Source organism: Heloderma suspectum, chromosome 5 (genome assembly GCF_057233095.1).
Source record: "Heloderma suspectum isolate Gila_16-S chromosome 5, 16-S_ref, whole genome shotgun sequence".
Taxonomy (NCBI): domain Eukaryota; kingdom Metazoa; phylum Chordata; class Lepidosauria; order Squamata; family Helodermatidae; genus Heloderma; species Heloderma suspectum.
In genome coordinates this window covers 120848666-120864597 of record NC_139462.1, presented here as the reverse complement: position 1 = coordinate 120864597, position 15932 = coordinate 120848666, and the positions used below count along the sequence as shown (strand labels likewise).

General features: G+C 42.3%; 1 protein-coding gene across 5 annotated transcripts in view; it reads left to right on the top strand.

Annotated features, from left to right (window-relative positions):
• Nucleotides 1-15932, top strand: part of ABLIM2 (actin binding LIM protein family member 2) — a 124981-nt gene that overhangs the window by 61219 nt on the left and 47830 nt on the right. For 3 of the 5 annotated variants that reach the window (XR_014792502.1, XR_014792501.1, XM_084859862.1), the window contains exons 11-12: nucleotides 964-1084; nucleotides 12176-12274. Coding sequence is in view for 1 of the 5 variants with exons in the window: in XM_084859862.1 (XP_084715988.1) it covers nucleotides 964-1084; nucleotides 12176-12274 (220 nt within the window). In the remaining 4 variants the exon portion in view is untranslated. The remainder of the gene's footprint in view (nucleotides 1-963; nucleotides 1085-12175; nucleotides 12275-15932) is intronic. The other 2 variants (XR_014792504.1, XR_014792503.1) reach the window with 1 other exon arrangement.

Below are 15932 nucleotides of genomic sequence, written 5' to 3'. Positions count from 1 at the left end.
TGAATGTAATTCAATATTTTAAACAAGTATCCTACAATGTAGGGATAATCTGGATCCAACCTATAGAGTTTCAGTTAGTCCCACTGAAAGCAATAGGACTTAAGCTAGGATCATAGGAAGCTTCCTTATACTGCAACAGACCATTGGGCCATCTAGCTCACTGTTGTCTCCGCCTCCAGGCATCGGCTCTCCAAGGTTTCAGACAGGACTCTTTCCAGCCCTACTTTAAGATGCTGGGGGTTGAACCTGGAACCTTTTGCATGCAAAGTATGTGCTCTAGCACTGAGCAACAGCCCTTCCCCTAACTTCCACCCAAATTATAATTACTAACTTTTCCCATTGATTTCAATGGACTAAAAAGGTGACTATGTTAGTCTGGATCCAACCCTATATCTAGAGCATGTCAACTTTGTTGTGAATGAACAGCCACAACGAATTTGCCTACATTTAATCTTTTTCACAACTTGCCAACAGTGAAACAAATGTTTTCTTTCTAGGACCGTCCTTTTGAAAGAAAAAATGGGAATTACACCTTATGCAGTCATAGGAAGGCCTAATAAAAACACACATATGTTTAAAAGCCATCATTGGCTTTTTACAACACAATCCTATGCATGTCTACTCAGAAGTAATTCCTACTGAGTTCAGTGGGCCTTACTCCCAAGTAAGCGAGTATAGGATTGCAGCCTTAGTTGCAGTAACAGACTTTTTACATCAGTACAATGATAATGTACTGTGAGAATCATGAATTTTTTTTTCTAGCTACTGGGGTAGTAGTACAAAGTTAACAAATTTGAACTACTTGTAGTTGCATTTTACATGTCTTTAGAATTGGACGAGAAACATACCAAATCTAAAATGTAGAGCCCTATGCATAATGTGATTTATTATAAGTATTTTGTAAGTTAACACTCTTTCTTCCCTAAAGACATAAAAGGTCTTCCTCCCCCCTCTTATTCCTAGGGTGACCAAGATGACCGGTCTTTCAAGCAGTACAGGATATCAAGCCCTAGTTCCACTGGCTCTCTTGGCTATGGTCGTAACACCCCAACTAGCCATTCACCTCAGAACTACAGCAGACCAGGTAACTGACAAGCAAGCACCTTTACTCTCTCGTGCCTTTGGCCTGTAGAAGAAGAGGTTTACTTTCTTTTTAGACATATGTTGCAGGCAAATAATTAAAATTCCTGGATCACTTTAGAATTTATTACAGGATATTTTAAATTTTGTCAACTCCTGCCATCCTGAGAAAGTTAAACACAGTGAAATCCATGGGTTGTACCCTCATAGAATTCTTGCAGAACTTCAGTCATAGGCCACAATACCAAGGCATAAATATGCAAGACCCACATAAGCAGTGAGGGGGTTTTGCCTTCTACAAAGTTAATCCTCATTGGATTTAAATACCATGATCCTAAGCCAAAAAAGTGCTAGAGATGAGCACACCTGGATTCATTAGGCAATTTCATGTGTTTTATATTTTGGAATTGACTTTGTTAGCCACCTAGGGTACTTTTTAAAGGAAAGGCAGATATTTTTAAATAAATATTTTTCCAGCCTTCAGCAGCATCTCTCCAACATGCCATTTGTCTTCCTTGAATGCTGTGTGTGTGTGCGCGCACATGCTCAAAACAGCTTTGGAAACCCACACACAGAGCTACTAGAGGGGGAAATGCCTTTAAATGTATCTACACAGATGAAGCCTATACTTAATATGTATTTCCCTCCTCTTGCCTATGGGAAATCCTGGGTTCCATGCATGGGTCCACCCTATCCGAGCAGGATGGAAACATGAGAAATAAGAATCTTCAGGTGCGCAATTATTATGCTGCTTACCTTGAAGTTACTGCAGTCGTATAGGGAAGAAAAACATCAGTATGCTTTCTGTAGAATACATTTATTATCCAGGAGACTGAAAATGAATGCATGCCTTCTCCATAGCAATTGTATCTTCTTTTATTCATACTGTTTGGGGGAAATTTATTATATTGGTTGAAGGGGTAAAGTATTAGTGACATCATTTCCATCTTTCCCAACTTCAGAGGGGGACTGCCCAGGAAAAAAACTGACACGTATGCAGATTGGGAAATGGCCAGCTGACCAACCCAGCAGATGGATAGGGGACCCATTGAATCTCTTGCAAAACAATGCTCTAGAAAAGGTCTTTACAGCAGTGGAAGGGAGAACTCTTTAAAACTAAACAGAATTTCTGTTCTGAAACTGTTTAGAGTGAAGATGCAGCAGTCATTACTGCCACTGGCTGTGAAGCTACCACTACAGGTTGCATTTGTGGTTCTGCAGCCAAGATACTTGGAATCTAGGAAAGATTCCTAGATTCCAAGAATCTAGGAATTCCTAGGGTGTGAATATCTTCACATGTAACAAGATTCTGTTTACAGTTATAGAGCTGGAAAGGTCCCACTAGCATATCTTGGCTAAGCACCACGCAGGTCCTTTGTTTGTTTGTTTGTTTGTTTTGTTTTTAATCCACTCAATAACAAGCATTCCCTGGTGGATTACGAACAGTTCTAAGAATGAAATACAGTACAAATAGTTAAGAGAATAAGATTCAGTACAAAATGACAAACAGCACAAGAATACCTAAATAGAAAGATACGTAAGAACAACCATAAAAATCTAAAAACTAGATTTTTTAAAACAATTAGATATCCTATCTTTAAAGCATTGAATGTCCCCTGACCAATGCTTTTTTGAATTCCACAGCCTCCTTAGCGTGCTGAAGTGCTTTGAAGTTAGGAGTTAGACGTTTTTATTAACGTTAAACCAAAATTTGCTTTTGTCTTCTTCAAAGCAATTGCTCTTGTCTTGTTACTAGTGGAGATAGTAAATATTTCCTTTTTTTAAAATACTTTTTATTCTATTTTTTAACTTTATAAATGAAATAAACAATACCAACAACCTAATCAATAACTACAATTTCCCAACAATACAGTATTCTTAGGAGGACACAGCAATAATGGAAAAGAAAAAGAAAACAGAAGAAGGAGAAGGAAGAGGAAAAAAAATGAAAAAAATATAAAGAATTATTTAAAGGAATTAAATTTAAACTCCATTACACAGAAACTTCAAATCCCATTCTGCTTAAAAATTAAACCTGACATTGGCAATATTACAATTCAATACAGCATAAATAATCAACCTAACATTTCAATATCATATCATCAGACTTATAGCAAGAAAGCAGGCCTACAATTCATTTCCAGTAACCACATATTGCTCTTCAGCTAACATATAATAATAGAGCTTAACCATTTAACCAGCCAAAAACCTTACTAACCAATAATAATAGTAATAATAATAAAAAGGAGATTTAAAAGGATACATAATAATAACAAATCACTAATTAATTGTATAATGTTGTATAATAATAAAGCTTAAAATCAACCTCACAACAATCACTAACATATTTTGTACTAGATATATAAATGAGCGTACACATTTCTATATACCCTCAGACAGTAAATTTTAGTACAGTATAAGGATTTAAAGAAAAGAGAAAAAGAAAGAAAAAATAAGAGAAGGGGGTGGAAAAGAGAACTAAAAAAAACATCTCTAGCCTAGGCTGAATCTTCCAGACTAAACATAGCCAGTTAGCAAAACATGTTTGTAAATTTCAGTTCATGGTGCCGGAACAGAAATCTCACGCATTTTTGCATTTAGCCATGCCTCCGCCATTTCATGATTTAGGAACTTCTTCATCTGGCTTTCAGAAAAAATGCAAAATGTAGCAGGATATTTTAAGTGATATCGTAAGTTCATTTGTTTTGCCATATTTTTCGCCTTGGTAAATTGCCTTCTTTTATCTTTGATGTAATCTGGAAATAGCATAACTTTATCTTGTTTCCAAAAAAGGTTTCCAGCCTCTTTTGCCAAATGCAGGATATAATATTTTGTGGAGATTCTTGCAAATTGGACTATAATCGTATAACCAGTCCCTTTGGCATTTGACACACGGAATGCCTGCTCGATATCAAATGAATAATCAGATGGCACAGGGAGTATCTCATTTATCTACAAAAGTAGACAGATTTACATCAGTAGGCAAATATTTAATATCAATGATACGTACATTTGCCCTGCACGCTAACGCCTCCAGTTGAGAAATTCTGACAGAAAAATTGTTATAAAAAGCTTGTGACGTAGTTTCATTCCCTGCCGGCCGATCTTGCAACTCATTGACCTTCACCTCCATTTTTTGCTAAGAAATGTTAATTAAATCCACAGCCCCTTGCAGGGCAGTGATGGAATTTTGGATGGTATCCAGCCTCTTATCCTGTTCTGCAAATTGCAAGGACAAAGTTTTTATCAGAGCAAGTAACTCCTCTGTATCTCCACTTCTCAAAGCCTTTGCCAAGAGAGGTGTGTGTGTGTGGGGGGGTAGGTGGAGATCCTTTTTTTCGCCTTGGTGTAGTCATCCTTCTCTTCAAATAAATCTTGCGGGTCCTCAAATATTATTGATAGTTCTTAATCCATTTCTCAAATGTTGTTGGCGTTTCTTAATCCATAAACTACCATGGAGCATGTCAGCCCTAATTTCTCCTAATTAATTAGGAGGTTCAAACAACTTTGAGCGATGATTAAGCTCTGGCAGACTACCCCGGAGTTCAGCCCCCCTGCTACTACGCCGAGAGAGCTGTTCTTCCAAAACTTCATCCAGAGCTGCTCCCGCCTCCCCTTTTAATTCCAGGGGAGAGATAAAAAGGGTTTTCAACCTTTTAAAAAGCTGTTTGAGATAGCGTCCCATGGTGACTCCACAGGATGCTGCAAGGGCGACATTGGCTCTGATGGGAAGTGAGATGGTAAATATTTCCTTATCCTTCCTTCTGGAATCCTTTTTGAATATTCGAAAAACTTTTGCCTGAGCTCTTTAATTATCTTTTCTCTGAGCTAAAAAAATCCCATTTCTTCCTGCCTTTCTATGAAATTTGCTTTTCATAGTTCTCTTCTGAATTCTTTCCAGCTTTCATTATCATTTTTAAGCAGAGAATGTGCAAGACAGCAAATGAAGGTCTCCCACTCAAAATGTCTGGCCCCATTTCAAGCTAGATCCAGCCCTCTTCAAGCTAGGCCCAACTTGAAATGTGGTTCACACCTTGCCCCCACTGTTATCCAGCCCTCTCTGCCAGGCCTTCTGCAAGCATGAAAAAAGGCTTAACTTGGGGACGGAAGCGTGGGCTGGCTTCACTACCACACCAGAGAGGCCTGCAAGGCCTCTCCTTAGTTGAAAATTGCACACAAAATGCCCATCTCTGCTGGGGACCATGGGGCTCGTAGTTTGTAAACAATAAGCTCCATGATCTGCATGTTGTTTTTAACTGAGGAGAGGCCTTGTGGTCTTGTGTGGTAGTGAGCACTTCCCTTTGCCTGTTCTCCCCCCACCTCCTTCTCTAAGGTAAAATGTTTTTGCCTGAGGAAGTTGTGGGAGGGGGACTGGCACCCATCTGGGCTTTTGGGGCATTCCTATTGAGTAACCTCTCTGTATTCTTTGACCATTAGACAGGAACCTTAAAAGAACGTCCAGGTAGTTGGTGAGGCGAATGGGGGCTTGTGCATTACTAGAGCCAGTGTAGCATAGTGCTTAGAGTGTTGGGTGAAGACTGGTGAGACCCAGGTCCAATTACCGACTCAGCCAGGAAGCCCATTGGGTGATCTTAGGCCAGTCTCTGTCTCTCAGCCTAACCTCCTCATAGAATTGTGGGGATAAAAATAGGGAGGGGGAAAGCCATGTACTGAGATGTGTGGAGGAAAATGGAGTGCTAATGTAATAATGATTTTCAAATTGTAATCTCCCAAAATGAATCTAGGATTCCATATCACTGCTGTTTATATTTATTTATTTATTTATTTATTTATTTATTTATTTATTTCCTATACCGCCTAATAGCTGAAGCTCTCTAGGCAGTTCACAAAAATTAAAACCAAAAAGCGCAGGATGAAACAATATAAAATATAAAAGCATTAAAATCACAATATAACAATACAACCAGAATAAAACCTAGCAGCAACGCAGAGATTTAAAATACAGGTTTAAAACATCAAAGCTAAAATACTAGGAAGCTAAAATGGTAAAATGCCTGGGAGAAGAGGAAAGAGTGATAATTTGCCTCCTAAGGCTTGGACATGAGCTCCTGTTAATGTTACAGAAATTGTGTTCTATCCCTGGTAGACTCATCCAATTTGTTTACCAAGAACGAGAGGGAGCATAGATTTGGTCCAACACAATTTTATTCTGCAGAATAAGGCAGACGGCAATCAAGTAGTGTGATTCAGAAGCTTGTATACACAAAGTCTTTGGGGGTTGTCTTACGCCTGCTCTCTACTAATTTCTTTGTCTAGCTGGCACAAACAATGCCCCTCAACACTCAAGCATGCGTAGAGAGACAGCAGAGAGATAGTCACATACTCTAACATAAATACATTCTTGAGTCTCTGATAAGGCACCACATCTCAGCTAGCATAGCAGTTTCACACAGAGGTATTACAAACATAAATCTAGCTACATAGAATAGCTTAGGCTAGACTAAACATACTAAAGCTGAAATTTCTATAACATTAAGACAAACTAAAACCGTGCCTCCATTTTTGCCACAGCATCAGTTGGCTATTTGTGGGCATCTCTACACCAGCCTAAAATCCTCATTTAAAACTGGGCTTTCTGCTTCCGTTTTAAATGCAGGATCACAACTGACTCCCTTTACATGCGCTTCCTTTCCCCACTCCCCTTCCCCACCCCTTCTCCCCGTATCTGAGTCTTCCATTCTCTTTCATTTATCTCACTCCTCTTCTTGCCTGTTTAACTCTTTTCACAGAGGAAACTCAAGCGGAACACAACAGGGTAATTTGATACTCATTATCTGCGATCTATTTAAAAACGGAACAAAGGGCATTTAGTGCAGGAGATGCCCTGGAGGGTCACAGCAGGGTCACGGTGTCATGTAAAGAGCCCACAAACGTCTGTGAAAGAGCAATCTCAATCTCAGGATAAAAGCTCCATGTGAAGGAGCCCAGAGTGTACACTATTAATCACCATAAATCTGAAACCCCTTTTTGAAGTGCTGCTCCCCAAAGAGCTAACCTTAGTTGTACATTTGGTTGTTTCCTTTGTGGAACACTGTACATAGCTTGTTAAATTTTAGATTGTTTGTCCCAGTTCTCCCATTTTTAGCAGTATAATTTTGAATACTTAGCCGAGCCTCTAAAATGTTTGCCATTCTTTTCAATGCATTTATCATCCAAGAATGTGTTAAATATACTGCATATTCTTTCATCCAAGTAACTGATGAAGACATTGAACACCAGTGGGCCCAGCCTCTCAAACTCCACTGGGTTCCTCTTTCTGTTCTTATAGTGATCTATATATTACTTCCTTCTGCATTCATTTTTCCATCCAAATGTCCATCTGATGGCCATTTTTCAAGCTTTTTTTTATAATGATGTCATGTGGAAATATATCAGAAGCTAGCCACTGCCTGTGTCTCCTGACTCTGTTCAGGGACACCACACTGCCATATAATGAGCTTGGCCTGCATCATCACGTGGTCATAATGGGAGCTTTATAAATGGCTGCCAATGTGGTGTCAAAAACAGGCTTAGCCCAGGGCATCACAGTTGGAAGCTAACCAAATCTGACTAAAAATTGTGGCTGCTACAAGCTGCAAGGCTCTAAATGACACTATATAAAATAATTCTCATTCTGCTTGGATAGTTTTAGCTGGTTTAAGCCAGTCATTCGTTCTTGCCAATTTTACTCTCTGATAATAACGATTTTTAGGTTTCTTCACTGATTATTTCTTCAGTGAAAAATCAGAAAAACATGGTTTCTGGAAACCATACCTTTGGCACTGTTATCCTTCCTGCAAATGTTGGTGGAAATTCCCCTTTTATGAACTTCAGATTATTTGATAAATTTGCTGTTTCTGATTTAATGGACGCCCTTGGAATTTTTCCCTGTTTTAGCTTCCCTTGATACACTCACAGGAATTGCTGTTCTCTTTCTCTTGCTTCTGGTTTCAGATATACTCTCTATTAATAAGCAGTACTCCTCCCCCTTTTCATCACAGTCATACATGTTTTCCCAGTAAACCTTAGTGATACAAGCTGGGCATTAGTTCCACTGTTTAGAACAATTTCTAGACCTACTTGCTAGTTTCCCTATGTGACTTGTACCAATATACAAGCATGTCATATTACAGAAATGATCTTATGGGACCTTTTTTTCTCATTGCTCTTATGTTTTCCTTCCAAGTGGAAAGGTAATATTTCTTTTTAGTTATTTTTTTCTGAACATTTTCACTAGCATACACTTTCCATCTATAGCCACAGCAAACATGGACAGAAAAATGGCCCTTGAAAAAGAGCCTATGACAAAATTCAAATGAATTCTAAGCATGTGTTGATGGATATTAGGGTGTCTGCTTTCATGCTTGAAGTTAGCTACAGTTTCAGCCCCAGCTAAATCAATGCTTACATTTTTATCCATCAGGATTTTACGTTGTTGCTGTTACTCAGAGCAGGAGCAGGCAATTGTTGGGCACTGAAATCTACGCTGGAAATGTTAGCATTCAAATGATGACTTCGATGCTCTCAAGACTCTTCTCAGCTCAAGATCTTTGAGGACTTAAACTACGGAATGATCTTATACTGCAGACCTTCTCAGTCTCTGACCCATCAGGCCAAATGCAGCCCACCAGCCAGAGTAGCCCACCAGGGTCTTGATAAACCTCCTTTCACTGTCTTCCCTGGGACTGTGCCTGCATACTTGGCTGGTGGCGGCGGCTGCATTTGGTTTGGTAGGTGGCATGTTGTGCAGGGCTGTGGCACAGTAATAGAGGCTGTGGCACTACGCTGATACCCAGACCCCTTCCAAAAGGACACTCCACTCTTCCCATTCTCCCTGAGAGAGGGCATTCTGTTGATTTGCAACAGGACAGAGGAACAGCACTAATCCAAGAAGTCGAAGGAGATGGAGACAGGCAATGAGCATGACAAAGATGAGGGAATGTGTAGCTAGGCAAAAGAGCTGCTCCTTTCCCCTGGTGCTTCAAATGGGGAGATCAACTCTGCAAGAGGTCCAAGTTGAGTTGGAATCTTTGGGGTGAAATTAGGCAAACGACTGGTACACTCACTCTTCTATCTCCTCCAGCCCAGCATCAGGGAAGCTGATATACTGCTGGTCCTTAAAGTGGCCAAGACCACCAATTCTTACCTAAACTTTATCTCACTCTGCCCCAAAAGAGGCTACTTCTGCTGGGTTCCCTCACTTCTAGTGCTATTGCTATAATGATAATCACTAGAATACCAGACAGGAAGGAAGAAGGACCACTGAAATAACTTGAGAAGCCTTTTCCCCAGCTCAGAGTGGCATCTCTGGGTGTGGATGGAGAGTTGTCTGACTGGAAAATGGGTAATGCCCTGGAAGGGGAAAGAGCACACAGACTGAATCTTTTCATGTGTGCAAGTGCCATTGAAATGGCAACATGTTACATTATATATATATAGCATGCAGCTGACCCTCACCTTTTTTAACTTAAAGCAAGCAGGGGGCGCCCTGATTGGGATTGAGACTTCTGCATGTGGGTAGGGGAGGCTTAAATCTCTTCCCCCCCAGCTACTTCCCCCCCAACTCCAGTGTTCCCTCCCCCCAGCCCCCCACATGGGACTAAGAGCCTCTCCACACAAAGTTAAAATCCCACACCCTAACCCGGGCTTGTGCTTCTGGATTTCTTGCAGGATTCAGATTACCTCCTTGGCACATTTTTTTCCCCAGGGTTTGTCTTTCTGGGCAAGTTCTATATGTTTCATTATAAAGCCACTAGATGGTGCTGTGATATAGGGAAATTCATCAGACATTTATCCCGCTTCAAAGCAGGATAAGATCTCTTATCAGGTTTTCCCTGTTGAGAATAATGCCACTGTAATAGCCAGAAAGCACAGGAGGGGCCCTGGAGGTTGACGACATTGTGTAAAGCAGTGGTCTTCAAACTTTTTTGATCGTGCACCCCTGTCAGTGAAAAATTTTTGAGCACGCATGCCCGGTATATGTATATTTATTTATAAGTTATGTACATGTATTCCTGTGCTAATACATTATGTACATTATAAAACATACACAACAAATAAAAAATAAACAGGATGAGATAAAGATAAAATAAACAATTTTTTTAAAAAATTAAATTTTATTTATTAATGGTACAAGAACCATTTGCTCTCACTTAAAATAATAATTAATATAATCTGTAAATCCGCTTAACTGTGCACACATCATTGCTATGTGCTGACGAGCGAGTGAGGGTACCACGGTCAACTTGCAAGGAGGGGAAAGGCGTGCTTGGCTGGGCTCCTGCCTGTGCCAGAGCCAGGAGTCCTGGTCACCAGCCCTGCACCCTGCGCAGAGTCCCCACTCCTTGACCGATTGGCGAGTTGGCCTGGGCTGTTAACCCTTCTCGCTCTCCTTTGGCAGGATGGAAGCTGTGAGGAAAGTGCCTGCTTCCTTCTTGGCTTTGAAAGGAGAGTGGGAAGGGTTAATCTCCTTCCCACTCTCCTTCAGCAGGATGGCAGTTGAGAGGAAAGCAGGTGCTTTCTTCTCGGGCTTTCTTCTTGGCTTCAGTCTGCCAAAGGAAAGCTGAAAGGGTTAACCTCCTCCTGGGCTGTTAACCTTTCCTGCTCTCCTTTGGCAGGATGGAAGCTGAGTAGGGATGGCGGAGAATTCCACCACGGACTCCAATGAGGCCAGATTCTAAAGAATCTACCCCCCCCCCCCGCAGTCTGTGCTGGAACGGATCACTCACCTCCGCTTCCCCGCGGGATCCATCCAAGTCGGATCCCTGTCTAGGTCGAACCCGCGGAGCCAGCCGCCAGCTCCGCAGGGCTGGAGAAAGTCGATACGTCTGGCAGCCATTGCCATGCCGTATCTCTGTGCAAGTCAGTCCCCCGGACACAAGTGGCGTAATGGACACTAATTGCGGCCGTAAAGGTAGTCGATTAGCCTAAATGCAGCCATTTACGGCTGCAATTAGGCAAATCAACCAGCTTTATGGCTGTAAATGGCGTCGGCTATGCCATTTGCATCCCTGTTCACGTGATAGGCTATGCAAATATTTGCGTAGCCTATCATGGCCAAAAACAGGGACGCAAGTGGCGTAGTGGGCACCATTTGCTGCCGTAAAGCTGGTCGAGTCGCCTAAATGTGGCCGTAAATGGCTGCATTTAGGCTAATCGACCAGCTTTACGGCTGCAAATGGCACCCACTACGCCATTTGCGTCCGGGGGACTGACTTGCACAGAGATACGGCATGGCAATGGCTGCCAGACGTATCGACTTTCTCCAGCCCTGCAGAGCTGGTGGCCAGCTCCGCAGGGCTTTGAAGCAGAGCCGGCATGGACAGATTCTGGGGGGGAGGAACGGATCACCTCCCTCCCCTGTCAAGGATTCCGGGGGGAGGAACAGATCGCCTCCCCCCCATGGACCCCCGGCGGACTGGAGGGAAGGGATTTCGTACATCCCTAAAGCTGAGAGGAAGGTGCCCGCTTCCTTCTTGGCTTCATTCTGTGAAAGGAGAGTGGGAAGGGTTAATCTCTGTCCTGCTTTGCTGAGTGGGAAGGGTTAATCTCCTTCCTGCTTTCCTTCAGCTGCCACCCCCACTGCCACTACCCTCGTTGCACACAACAGCAGCTCGTGGGAGCAGTGGGAGGCAGCTCACACACCCCAGTGGATCGTCTTGCACGCCCCCTGGGGTGTGCGCACCCCAGACCACTGGTGTAAAGGACCGGCAAAAAAACAAGAGTGGCCAGTCATGAGCACACAATAAAAGCCTTGTGTAGAAATGCCCTAAAAACAGAGGGAAAAACCCTCAACTGGCACCAAGGATCAGCTGAACGCTAATGTAGCATGTACTTCAGCCCTCAATTCCAACTTTAAGAGTGGAGGTGCTTCCTCAGAGATGGTGAGGAGGAGGCCTTTTCTGGCAACACACTGCAAAGTAAAAGCTGCTATTCTTCCACATTTCATTTCAGTTAGATCCAGTGCGAACAAACTTTTGCATTATTAGTAAGACAATTTTCTAGAGAGAAAAGGTGTCATTGCTGTGAGTGTTTTGTAGCTTTCAGTAAGTTAATGAAAGAGTTTATTTTCACTTAACTTTCTGTTGTCCCCTAGCTGGTACTCAGACTCTTGGTACCAGTAGCTGCATCTCCCTGCCCCAACACACAAGCCTTGCATCTACATTCAGACATGATTACATCCCTTTCTTCAAAGGTAAGGTCCAGGAATGCCATTGTGATGTTGTAACTGTAGACATCCCCAAGTGTGTTTTGATGTTGTGTGTGCATGTACCTCTAGTGAGTACACTTTCTCTAACTTTTGTGAGTACCTTCTTGATATAAATTTTAGATTTTTATGTAATGGATACTGAATGATCACTGAAGGCAAAATTATTTAACTTTTTAAATGACACTATATTATTTCGAACATGTTTATTTCAGTATTCATAGTTTGGTAACGCCCATGGAAATAATGAGTGTTATCAGCTGTCTGCCCAGGATTTCTGTTCTATTCTGTTGGGGAGGTAGCTGGTCTCAAACACTGATGGCTATCATCCATTGATGGTGCAGACTTTTTTTTCAGTTCATGAAAGGTCCTAATTTGATTGTGTTTGATCCCCTGAGGTGCAGGCAATGGAGAATAGCTGAAATAGCAAAATAAGTACTTACCAAAGAGAAAATAGCTAATTTTAGAAACCAGATTTAAAATGGCATAACTCCCAGGAATGTGTAGAATCTGAAACACATTCCGCGAATTCGTAAATTAAAATAGGATATGTTCGTTTGCTGAGTTGCAGGAATATAAAATGGATTCCATTGTCTAGGCCAGGGCTCGGCAACCTGATGGCCTCCATAAGTTTTGGACTACAACTCCCATCAGCCTCAGCCAGCATGGCCAAAGGTAAGGATTTATGAGAGTTGTGGTCACAAACATCTGGAGTGCACCAGGTCGCCTACTGGTGTAGGCAATATACCACAAAAATCCTAGCCTTTCCTTTGTAGAAAATTTCTGTTTGTCAATTTGAGTCCATTCCTGAGAGCGGCATGTTTTTCAGTGTGGAAACCTTCATGAGACCTTATGCATTTGACTAGTGCTTTGTACTGTCCTGCATGTCCATGCACTATGATAGTATCTCCTACTAAACTGATGTTTGAGTTGCACCATGCATTGCTATTTTGGGTGTTCAGGGATACCTGCTGTTCCCATGGGCAGGAACCGTAATTCTTTACTGTGTTTGGAAAATAACCATCCAAGAGACAGACTCTCACTTCAAAGGGCAGTATAAACAGGGCCACTGCGTTTACACAATTGATGTAGCACTAGTGTAAGCGATCCCCAGTGCAACAACAATAGCGTAAACTGGTGCAATGGTTTCCCCAGAAAACCTGTTGTGCCAGTTTCCCCTATTAGCATTGCACTAGAAGTTGCTTCTGTTGGTGCTATGTCACTTGTGTAAGCACAGCGGCCCCATTGGATACTGCCCAAAGTAATGATCCAGGTAAAATGGAATGAACTACTTTTAAAAAAAATGGTGAATAACTGAGTCTGGGGGCAGCCTTTCTCAGATCTTAATCACAAATATGTCCTTGCCCTCAAAAGTAACTGGATATGAATGCTATAATCAAGGTGGGCAGACTTCAGGCTGGCATGATCTTTGTCTTTTAATTAGAAATGTGGGATCCACCAACTGGAGTCAGTCACAAAATGCAGTCAGTACTTTCTGCATTATTCTGTATTTTCTGCATTTCATTTCCCTCTGACCACAGTGTGTACAATTCCACCCCCACACCTGTGCGCGGCTATATGCTTGCAACTCAGGATAATACTTCATGCATCTGATGAAGTAGTGTGTAGTTCATGAAAGCTATCCCATAATAAATTTGTTAGTCTTTAAGGTGCTATAAGACTCTTTGTTATTTTAGGCACAAAATGGTGGTGCAGATGCCAGAGCCAGTCACAATCGCTGTTTCATCCTATAATCCAGGGCTGGGAACCCTTTCCGCCCCAAGGACTGCATTACTTCATGATAATCTATCATGGACCACATGCCAGCAGGAGGAGGGGCGAGAGACAAAAATGGGTGACGCCAGAGCAGAACCTCCACTCTCTCTCAATATCATCACCATCCCACACTCCTTTTCTCTCTATCTCTTTCTCTCACACACACCACGTCTTGCACACATACCACTAGATCCTCTGCATTTAATCAATTTATTCCCCCCCCCATGTATATTATACTCAGAAGTAAATCGCACCCCCTACCTTCACTAGTTCCCATATGAATCTAGGGATGGCTCCACCATTAAGTAGAGTGAAGCAACTGGGTCAGGCAGATTGGGGTGTGTGTGTGTAGGAGCAGCTGCTCACCCAGCTGTTCTTCCTGAGCTCCATCCGTTCCCCTCTGTTGGAGAGCAGTCCTGTGTATGCCACACAGCCTGTCCTGAGCCTCTTAAATTAATGCTGCTTCAGGTGTAGTGGAGGATGTTAACCTGTCCCCTGTTTAGCATCAGAACCTACGCCAGTTGGGTTCAAGACACCCCAGTGGGCAACCAAGACTCAAAAGTAAATCAAAATGCATTGAACACTTTATTTAAGAAAATTACAAAAAAATTAAGAAAATTAGTGTGGTGGTTACATGACAATAGTTTGGATTCTTCTTTGTGGTTACATTATTAGCAGTGAAAGAGAATGTAGCATTAACTGTAAGATTAACTAAAAGCATTGCAGTTGACAAAGCTGGCACTACAAGTGAGGCAAGCAAGATAGCAAGCTGAGCTTCTAGCATTGCTATCTGGATAATATAGCTGAACTCTGACAAGACCAAGGTACTTTTGGTGGGAGACAAGAGGAGATTGGGGGAGGTCGACCTGGTGTTGAATGGGGTACGGCTATCCTTGAAAGACCAGGTTCGCAGCCTGGGGGTCATTTTGGACTCCCAGCTGTCCATGGAGGCTCAGGCGTCAGCTGTGAGCCGGACAGCGCTGTACCAACTCCATCTGATACAGCGGCTGCATTCTGTACCTGACCATCTGCTCCCATCGGTAGTACATGCCCTGGTCTCCTCTCATCTAGACTACTGTAATGCGCTCTGCGTGGGATTACCCTTGAAGACAGTTTGGAAGCTGCAGCTGGTGCAGAACGTGGTGGCTCGCCTGAATAAAGGCAGCCGCCGGCGTGATCACATCACTCCGGTGCTGAAGGAGTTGCACAGGTTACCAGTTCTTTTCTGGGCCAAATTCAAAGTGTTGGTTTTGACCTTTAAAACCATATATGGTTCCAGCCCAGCCTATCTCAAGGAGCGCCTCCAGCAACACCAGACAGGCCGCTCAACAAGATCAACCTCGGATGGCCTTCTCTCTGTCCCATCAGCCAGGACAGCTAGGCTGACGAGGGAGAGGGCCTTCTCTGTGGTGGCCCCCACGCTGTGGAACTCCCTCCCTAGGGAACTTCACCATGCCCCCTCTTTAATGAGCTTCCGCCATGCATTAAAAACATGGTTGTTCAGACAGGCATTTGGGGTGGGTTAGAGTATTTTTAGAAATACGATGTTTTAATGTGGAATTTTATTATTTTAAAACTGTTGTATTATTGCACATCGCCCAGAATGGCCAGGTGACCAGCCAGATGGGAAATTAAGAAATCAAATTAAATAAATAAATATGACACCCCCTCAGCACCCTCCTGCACTCTACTGGCATTTTAATACTAAACTAAAACATTCTAAAGTTTTCAACTTCTCCTTGACTTCCTCCTGCACTCTACTTGAATGTAAAAGACTAAGCTAAAGCATGATTAAGTTTCTCTAGGCATGTGAAGAATTAAACGTGACACCTATGGAGTTAAATGAAAAAGCGAAAGCGAAAAAACCAAA